At 38.7% G+C, this 10,390-nt stretch overlaps 2 protein-coding genes across 2 annotated transcripts in view; one reads left to right on the forward strand and one right to left on the reverse strand.

Annotated features, from left to right (window-relative positions):
* LOC106808923 (alpha-ketoglutarate-dependent dioxygenase alkB homolog 7, mitochondrial-like) overlaps positions 1 to 4,577 on the forward strand; it is a 6,063-nt gene extending 1,486 nt beyond the window's left edge. The window contains exons 2-4 of the mRNA XM_014811845.1: positions 1,333 to 1,506; positions 1,866 to 1,990; positions 3,727 to 4,577. Coding sequence (XP_014667331.1) covers positions 1,333 to 1,506; positions 1,866 to 1,990; positions 3,727 to 3,877 — 450 coding nt within the window. The 3' untranslated portion in view covers positions 3,878 to 4,577. The remainder of the gene's footprint in view (positions 1 to 1,332; positions 1,507 to 1,865; positions 1,991 to 3,726) is intronic.
* LOC106808925 (small integral membrane protein 7-like) overlaps positions 4,511 to 10,390 on the reverse strand; it is a 12,408-nt gene continuing 6,528 nt past the window's right edge. Inside the window, exons 3-5 of the mRNA XM_014811846.1 lie at positions 6,192 to 6,241; positions 5,642 to 5,732; positions 4,511 to 5,123 (exon numbers count right to left, since the gene is read on the reverse strand). Of these exons, the coding sequence (XP_014667332.1) occupies positions 5,108 to 5,123; positions 5,642 to 5,732; positions 6,192 to 6,241 (157 nt within the window). The 3' untranslated portion in view covers positions 4,511 to 5,107. The remainder of the gene's footprint in view (positions 5,124 to 5,641; positions 5,733 to 6,191; positions 6,242 to 10,390) is intronic.

Here is a 10,390-nt window from a genome sequence, read left to right on the forward strand (position 1 = left end):
GCAGGCAGACGCGGGGCGAGAGAGGTAGTCTGGGGGTCTCCACCCAGCAAAATTTAAAACATTTGAATGTCTTTGATGCACCCCAAAAATAAAATTTCACCCTTTAGTTTAAATCTTACTCTGTTAGCAGACCTACTAAGTCTCACGCATCTGGACCCATTCTCCCGCGCTCCCGCATGCCCTACGCATTCTCACGCCAAAGAAAAAAACACGAAAAAAGCAGCCCGCGACACGGTGACACCCCTGTTACCCACGTCCGTGGCTGTGCACATCGTGGCTCGTGCTTGCTGGCTGGGGCGGCATTGATTGAAGTACGGGGGAGGGGGGGGGCGCGAATGCACTGATTGTTACAGTCGCGTGGGTGTGGTTATTGCTGTATATGTAGGGGTGGGCACCGCGCTGGTATGAGGGAGCGACAGCAAAACTTTCCCGGAATCGAGGAAAAAGCTGCAATCGGGAATGACAGGAGTGTGCCGGCACGCAAAAAGAAACGTTGCTGTTTCGACGATCAAATAGGATCGATGTTTGCTGGGTCATGTTTATTACGGGAAAATTACGTTCGTCACTTTTTTCGCCAAATAAGACTTTCAATCGCCAGATTACTAATTTGTTCGCCATTGGCGAATTGGCGAGTGGGTAGCGAGGGCCCTGCAGTTTTATAAATCCTATATTATATAGGCTAAGTTATATGTTCCAGTACTACTGGCAATTTTGACATGTAACTGTTGGTTTACTAATGGATACTTGTATATGTGAGTACAGATGAAATAATGTTAGCTAAGATAATTATGCAAATATAAGTGGATTCTAATCGTATAATTACTAAATGTTGATACCTGGGTTTGAATTTTTCTGCTAATATGCATGCTAATCTGCTAATCTGCTTTTTCTGCTAATATGTAGCTACTTTTTAATTCCAGAACAATGCATGAGCATTACCAGTTAATCTCCCCCTCCCGACGCTAGATACGGCTTTGCATTCTGCGTAAACAATTTAAGACACTATATATGCTCATCATATGCCAATTCATTCTTTCATGTAAGTCTACTGAAGCATTTACTGTGTTCAGCTACTTTGTTTCTTCACCTCCCGACCCCTTCCCCACACACAAACTTTACAGATTAGCTGACCATCTTACAGAATGCTTTCAGAGCTACTAACAAACACCGATCAGTGGCAAAAAATGTATTAAAACACTGTTACACTATGTAATTTCACCACAACTTGAACCACCTAAAAATCGATGTGCTAGCAAGAATCATAATTATTGTATAATCAATGTTATGCATTGAATATTTTTTAAAGTGCAGGCACTTGTTTTTTTGAATCAGGCAATACATGGATACAGAGAAACCGAACGCTCACAGTGGAATGATGTAAATTGCGCTACATTACAGCGACTGAGAGATACCGCGCTTCCTCATGGTGTTCCTCAACTGACCCTTGTTCATGTGTTGGATCTTGCAAAAAATGGTTACATAAAGCCCCATGTTGACAGTGTACGGGTAAGCTCTAGAGACCAATTTCACTTGGATTTTGAATTTTTCTTACAACTGAAAACTAATTGTTTTGACAATTTGTGATAAATGATTAATATTGGAGCTAGTTCCCTATATGCATTTGGTTGAGTCAACGACTGTTTCTTATTAAAAAATTTATGTAGTAATTGTCTCATTTGTATGTATCATGACAATTGCTTATAATTACTAATTTTTATATGCCTATGATATAGTTACTCTCTACTATTTGTGATGTGTATAAATTATAAAATGTCTGTTATGAAAACACATCTTCTCTTCTACAATTTTGAACTATAATGTAATAATTATGAAATATGCGTGTAAAAGATCTCATTTATTTCTAGTTCTGTGGCAGCACGATAGCTGGATTGAGTCTGATGTCCAATTCCATAATGAGATTTATCCATGAAGAAGACAAAGAAATAGTTGTTGATGCATTACTAAAAAGACGATCATTATATATAATGAGGTTTGTTTTAGCAAGAGAATGCAAGGGCGTACCTAACCTATTATGCCTGGGGGAAGCCACATCTGTAGTATGTTCTGGTGAGATGACCCCTATTGACCATGTAATGTATCTACATTTTTCTGGGGAGCACAACTTGCCACCCCCACCCCACGAGCAACAGCCCTGGAATATACAAAGGTTTGATAAATAATACAGACATGCACATTTTATAGTCTTTACTATATGGATTGTAGATATGCATATTATCTATACTCAGGGTTCTCCTGAGGAATTTCAGAAGGCATATTGCAAGGCTCCACACTAACTTTTTTTTTTAGTGGCCCGATCGGGCCACCAAAATCATTGATTTTCAATTTTTGGTGGCCCGAAAATAAAATCTGGTGGCCCCCCCAAAAAAAATCTCGTATTGTATATCATTTGAAAATTGGGCCGTCTGATGCACTTGCACAAGTCTTTAAACAAACCCCACACAATGGCACACACTGACATTGATGATTGAGGCATACATTTGAATTATCCATTCCACGGCATCAAATTTTCACCAGAATCTTGCATATCATTTTTCTACTTTCACTCATTATTTATCTAAACACGCGCGTGCACATGTAATGTGCACAATATTTTGTGTGCGAGGGAAGGATATTCTAATAGTCATGAAGGGCGATGAAGAATCATTATGGGGGTGATGAAGGGGGATGATGGGGGGGGGGTGATGTATCGCGCGTAAGCTAATATAATTAAATTGTTTAAGCCTAAAATTACCTTTAAAAGCGCTCTTTCACAAGGCCTAAAATAAAATAAAAAAATTTCCTCAAAATTCATCCTTTTTTTTATGTGCAAAAATTACCCCCTTATGAAAATGGACTGTTCCAAAATATGTGACTGCACGTCGCATACTTTCGCATACGAACTTTCGAACGCTGGCAGTTTCGCTTCGGATCCGAAACAGTGCACGGGCGCACATGGATATATATGCATTATTTTGTACAGCCTGCATGCATGCAGCTAGAGCTAGAGCTCCAGCGCAGCTAGCTAGCAATATACATTACATACAGTGCAGTACAGTGTAGTGCAAATTGCGACCGACGCGGTGTCTGCTGATTTGTGTTCATTTGATCACGCTCGCTCTGCAAATTGCTCGCTCTCTTTTGAATGAGATTAGCACGTAAGAAACAATGATTTTTATCACATAGACACTGAAATTTTAGTGGCCCGATCGGGCCACCAAATTTGAACTTTTTGAAATTTTGGTGGCCCGACATCAAGTTTTGGTGGCCCCAAGCCACCGGGCCACCGCTAGTGTCGAGCCTTGCATATTGTTTATAGACGGGTGGAGGAGGGCCCGAGGGGTGGTTGCACAAATTGGACTGAAAGATGCATGTCATAAGCAGCTCTAATACACAGGTAAACTCAGTCAGTCTGGAGACATAAACATCAGTCTGTGCACAGGCTGCACACACTGCATTACTATGTTGGGTTTGTCAAAAGTGAAAACAGCTGGAAATTGAGCCATGTTGATTAGGAAATTAAGCCATGTCAGAGGACTTATGGAATGTCACAAATTAACTTCAGTTTTGAAGGCATGTCTGACCCAACTTGCATTAAAGGCCTGGGGAGAACCGGGGGATACTCAGTTTCTCCCGTTTACTTTTTATGTGTTATTTTCAATGCTTGTATTGTTTGTATCAAGTACATCACTGTTTCTTGCTCTATATTAACTGTTTTCATATTTTCAGGGGTGTTATACGATATCACTTCACACACGAGCTTCTGGATGATAAAGAATCACTTTTTAGAAGCATCCATGTTCCCAGAGACAGGAGAATGTCTATCATATGTAGGGTAAATACAGATGATAATGATTGTGGTACCAGTGGGGTACATTAAAAGGGCATTATTTGCATCCAACTATATTAGAGGCATCTTTGCTTCATGTCAGCTTTGTGTAGCCTCATGGTCAGCACACACAATATAGGGTACCTATCATGCATGCAGCTTTCTTAATGATTGAAATTGTTTGTAATAAACTTAATGTTTCTGAAGCTTGATTAGGTATGCAGAATTCTCTCTAGTCATACCAACAGAGTATAACTTGCTGTAATTTCAATATCGATTATATGCAATAACTTTGTATGCCTTTCACATATGTAAAATGCTATATTGGCTTCGAGATAGCTAATAACTAAATAGATAAGTTTTGATGGAGTTACTGTAATTTATTTAGAGGTGCTTCAAATTAGGAGCTGCTTAGTGTTAAGGTTTAGTCAGTCTTGTATTATGTCAGCTATAACTATTTTAGCTGAGAACTCTGGAAATATGTTCATGTACGTTATTCGGTTGGTTATGACCAAAATTCTGTACTATCAGTACAATTCCAACTTTTCCCAAACAAGACAATTGCTAAGAAAATCAATTGCATTTAACAGAGTGCATGCTCAGCTAGTTTGATATTACATCCACGGTATCTATATTCAGATATCTATCCACGGTTTGTGTGAATTTTTAATACAAGTATGCAGATTTTTGTAATATAAAAAAGATACCTTTATTCATTACTGAAATGAATAAAAATTATAATATTTGAAAACTTTGTCATCTTTAAAATCGAGTAGATTGGTTACTCCACATATAAGCTATATTAGAATCACCAATAAGTATTTGCAAATAAATTTCATAGAGTATAAATATACATATGGATACACCAAACCTTGTAGTTGTATATACCATACCAAGTCCATAAACAGAATTTCATAAGCAACATTCACCAAGGTACTAAATGGAATAGACTACAACTACTACTGTTTTTACGATGAAAATTTTAATGTTTTTACCATGTCAGCATGTGTAATTGTAATCAAAAGTGTCAAATAATTACCCTAACATGGTTTCCATGACCACAAAATGCATATACTAATGATGATAAACATTTCAGTGTAGTGACCAGCACTATAACATCAATGTATTGCAATGATAACCTCTTGCAACGTGCCAGCCATAAAAGGGTCTGATGCAGTGATGGTGTGTCCCAAGACAAGTGATTATTCCAGCATCACATGGTGGTGTGATAGCCCTTCCGGTCTTCAGATGCTTATATGTTTCATTACAAAATGTGCATCCTCAGTGCCCAAATATTCTGAAAAGAAAAATACATTGGTACATTGCTCCATATAGTATCAGGAGCTAATAATGAAAAATTTGTCATTATTAGCTCCTGACAGGGAAAAAATTAACATTTATTTTTCTGGGGCTACTTTTCAAGCTCGCGTGCATGAAAATAGCACTTTAAAATTTGGTTTGCATTGAACTCTATGCAAATTTCCGGGGGCTCTTTTTGGCATTTCGGGGGCTAAATCGCCCCGAGCCCCCGTGTATCACTGGCTCCTGATAGTATGTACTTGTATTTAGTGTTTAGTAATTTGGTGAAGTGTACATGGTATTATCATATCACTTATTAATAAACTTTTTCAATTAATAGAAACATTAGTTTGTCAAATACACACAGATATGCGCAGAATAGGATAATAATTATATTCAATAAATTTTATGTTGATACAATGAGTATTATTTTTTCCAATTATAAAATTATAACATTTGTGATTTTCATCTTCACAGATTCATTTTTTGCTGTACGGTATAAATCATAACACTTACATTATCATACAAAATAGGATGAATATGTTCCACAGAGCAATAAATGTGCGAAAATATCGCAGACTCAGTAGAAACTCCCTTATTTTGTCCCCTAAAGAAATAAAGAGTTCTGTATGTAAATTATGTTACAACCAGCAAAACATGTTGGCATAGAAATGCCCCTGAAATGAGAAAATACTATTGAAATATGGATTTTATCAAGACTATCCATACATGTATTATCAATACTAATATAAACAATATTCTACATGCCATGAAAAATATAATGGTTTCAGAATTTACTAATCAATCAAAAACAGACTGCAGTGACTCAAGAAAAAATTTCTATTTCCCCTCTAGGTTTATATGTAGTACTAGTATTATCCAGCCACACAGTAATCACACACTTCAATAAATGCTATCCATAGAATGTAGCAATATAAATCATGTAATGTAAACTTCTATTCTTGGCATGAAAATAGAACTTATAGAAAAATTAGCAAAATCAGATGTTTTTTATGAAACTGCATCAAGAACATTCCAATAATAATGAGGTCATTTATTTTCCAACCTGCTGTTGGTTCTCTGACAATTCCAAACCCTTCATCTTCTGGTTTTGTCCTGTAACAACAAAATTGCAACCATTTTATAAATTACTGGCACAATCGTATGTGTAATGGTAAATAGTAATTGATGCAAATCAACTAAAACAATGGTTACATTTGATGGCTATACCGAAGTTCATATAAAATGAATAGCGCCAGTGTATTGTGTTATCGCCTATCAGCTTCATGTGTATCATGTACACATAATATTGTAGTGACGTCATTGAAATTGCGTTGTTGTCATTCGGCTTGATTTCGCGTTACAAGTTCGACTTATTTGCGGTGTGTTGTAGGGCTGTAACGATACACAAGCCTCTCGATTCGATCCGGTTCTCGATATTAGCCTCTCGATTCGATCCGGTTCTCGATATTAGCCTCTCGATTCGATTCCTTCGATTCGATTCCCAAGTTGTCCACAGAGCAATAAATGTGCGAAAATATCGCAGACTCAGTAGAAACTCCCTTATTTTGTCCCCTAAGAAATAAAGAGTGTATGTAAATTATGTTACAACCAGCAAAACATGTTGGCATAGAAATGCCCCTGAAATGAGAAAATATAATTGAAATAGGATTTTATCAAGACTATCCAACATGTATTATCAATACTAATATAAACAATATTCTACATGCCATGAAAAATATAATGGTTTCAGAATTTACTAATCAATCAAAAACAGACTGCAGTGACTCAAGAAAAAATTTCTATTTCCCTCTAGGTTTATATGTAGTACTAGTATTATCCAGCACACAGTAATCACACACTTCAATAAATGCTATCCATAGAATGTAGCAATATAAATCATGTAATGTAAACTTCTATTCTTGGCATGAAAATAGAACTTTTAGAAAAATTAGCAAAATCAGATGTTTTTTATGAAACTGCCATCAAGAACATTAATAATAATGAGGTCATTTATTTTCCAACCTGCTGTTGGTTCTCTGACAATTCCAAACCTTCATCTTCTGGTTTTGTCCTGTAACAACAAAATTCAACCATTTTTAAAATTACTGGCACAATCGTATGTGTAATGGTAAATAGTAATTGATGCAAATCAACTAAAACAATGGTTACATTTATGGCTATACCGAAGTTCATATAAAATGAATAGCGCCAGTGTATTGTGTTATCGCCTACAGCTTCATGTGTATCATGTACACATAATATTGTAGTGACGTCATTGAAATTGCGTTGTTGTCATTCGGCTTGATTTCGCGTTACAAGTTCGACTATTTGCGGGTGTGTAGGGGCTGTAACGATACACAAGCCTCTCGATTCGATCCGGTTCTCGATATTAGCCTCTCGATTCGATCGGTTCTCGATATTAGCTCTCGATTCGATTCCTTCGATTCGATTCCCAAATATTGAAATGTTATCTTATTTTTTATATTTTCATTATTTTGCAATAATAAATTATTAGAAATTGCCAATGAATACTAAATGGTGAATAGACTAGAGAGTCTAGAGAGTATATATCATAGGGATGTATACTATTTATACATCTCTATGGTATATATACAGTGCACAGTTGCTGAGTAACACTCCACAGTATATAGCGTAGTGCCGCCATCTATTGGAGGAAAAAAGGGGTATCGAAGTGGAATCGAAAATACAGGGAAAAATATCGAGGATCGGATCGAGGGAAGAGAATCGCGATCCGATTCGATTTCGGTGGATCGTTACAGCCCTAGTGTGTTGTTCACTCAATATTAGCGTAGGACCAACTGGCTGCCGCTTTAACATGCTGCTAAGACACTTTGACATCTTACAAGTTGCAAGCGCGTAGTGTGACGAGGTAAAATAAAAGTTGATCGACTCCTCACAAAAAGCAGTGTGTGCCATTTTCACAGCATGTTTGCCCATGTAGTGTTTCTAACATAAACATTGTTCCAAACTATGCACTGTTAACTCAAATTCAAGAATTTGTAAATTTTTCATATAACGTGACGTGGCAATTCATTTGTCTACTGGGGCCAGGGCGACCTTAGCCGCATCTCAGATTTTAATGACGAGGTCAGAATTACAGTAACTAGGTTATCGTTCATATGGTTAGGTAAACTAACCCGACCAGGCTGTGTGACTAACGTCAAATACATTATTCTAGGGGTATTTCTAACCCTAGCCTAGGCCTAGCAATCCATTTCTTGGAGCTAATGAATAATGGTTAGGGAGGTTCGGAGTGAGGTTGCGACACATACACGCATGATTGCGCAATGGGACGCTCTGCTGATTGCCGTGTGTGTGTGTGTGTGGTGTGCAGGCTTTCATTTTAAGGGGCGTGATCGCGCCCAGCGCACCCCAAATTGTGCCATGGTGCGTGCATCATCGCGCCTATAAAAGTGGTTTAAATATCGCGCACCAAAAGTCCATTAGTACTATAGTACTACTAGTAATACTAGCAGGAGCTATAATGACAAATTGTCATTATTAGCTCCTGATACTAGTAAAACTAGTAAATACTGGCAATGCCACCTGTCACAATTATTACAAAGGTTAGCGACACACAACAATTGTGGTGTGTAAGTAACTGAACGTATGACAGAGGTACAGGTTACTACTCTCTGTTTATAACAACTAGACAACAGAATCCAAATATAGGTACCTACACGGTAGCACAAGTTACCTGCGTCGTTTTCCACTATACGTGGCGAGAAGTGGTTTTCTGCCGACGTGAAACAGCGTAGGGCTGGAGGGGCTACATACGTGGCTACTACGTACAAGTAATTTGGCTAGTTTGTTGATAGATTGTGATGATATTTTGTGGTGAAATATGCAGGTACATGGATTAGCGTCTCTAAGGATGAAGATCAGAATAAATCAAACAAGTTTATTTTTACATCCGATCAACTCTTTTATTAATCTGTGTGCTAGTGTTGGGTTGTTGGATGAAAAGAATGTAATCATGATGAAGCCATGAATGAATAAAGGTGAATGATAATGAATGATAATCAGTGGATTGACATGACATCCCAATTTTCGTTTTGGATTTTACTCTAGACTGAGAGATTGGTCATGATTCCATCATCACACCAAGAGGCATGGTGGAGAGCCCTCAAGGAGCTCTCCACATTCCCTTTTAAGGTGTGATTTTTTAGTGGAGCTTCTCCATCGCCTCTTAAGGGTGTGATTATGGAGCCGTGAAAAGACCCCTATGGTGTCCTAGGGGAGTCATTAGTAGTCCTCCTGTACTTTTCAAATCTGAAAGCCTGGGTGTGTGTGTGTGTGTGAGACAGTGTTGTAGTCGAGTCCGCACCCCCCCCCTCCCGAGTCCGAGTCTGAGTCTGCGCCACCCGAGTCTGAGTCCGAGTCCACACCACCCGAGTCCGAGTCCGAGTCCGAGTCCGAGTCCAGTTTTGATTAAAAAAAGGGGAAAAATCGGAAAAAAGAGAAAAATCGGGAAAAAGGAAAAAAGAAAAAATCGGGAAAAGGGAAAAAAGGGAGAAAATCGCAACAGTGCATCGTAGACATTCAAAAGTGTATAGTCAGCCGAAAACACAGAGACACGAGTCGTACGAAACGTGTCAAAGTAACGGATCCATTTTGTGTTTACGAGAATGACATGGCTTGTTGAACAAATGAGAGAGTGCTAGTACCTTCGAAATGGTAGAGAAAAGAAAGAAGTGGTAGAAAAAGCGCAAAGGACGAAGTGACAGCAGATTCAAACCAAAGGACAAGAATCTTAATCGAGCCATTGAAAACGTTACAAGATTAGGCCGTGTATCTAGAAAACCTAGGAGTTTTAGTTTAAATTCTTGTAAACTGCGTATTACAATATGTACAGTTGTGTACTATGTATGTAGTGGCTCGAGCCGGCCTCGACCCGAGTCCTCGAGCCTGGAGGGCTCGAGTCCGAGTCCGAGTCCGAGTCATTGCACTCCGAGGCCAAGACCGAGACCAAGGAAAATGGTCTCTAGGCTGGTCACGAGGCCAAGACCGGCCTCGAGACCTACAAACTTGGTGTGAGAGAGAGAGAGATAGAGAGAGAGGGAATGGGAATGTGTTTGTGTATGCGTGAGAGAGAGAGAGCGAGAGAGAGCTGCGCATGTGTGCGTGTGAGAGAGAGAGAGAGAGAGCGCGAGAAAGGACGGATGAAAGGATAGACGGCAGCAGAGCGTCCCGTTGCGGCAATCATGCGTTGTACGCGAGTCGCGCGATCACTGTGTGAGT

This window comes from Priapulus caudatus, unplaced genomic scaffold (genome assembly GCF_000485595.1).
Source record: "Priapulus caudatus unplaced genomic scaffold, Priapulus_caudatus-5.0.1 Scaffold314, whole genome shotgun sequence".
NCBI classification, from domain to species: domain Eukaryota; kingdom Metazoa; phylum Priapulida; class Priapulimorpha; order Priapulimorphida; family Priapulidae; genus Priapulus; species Priapulus caudatus.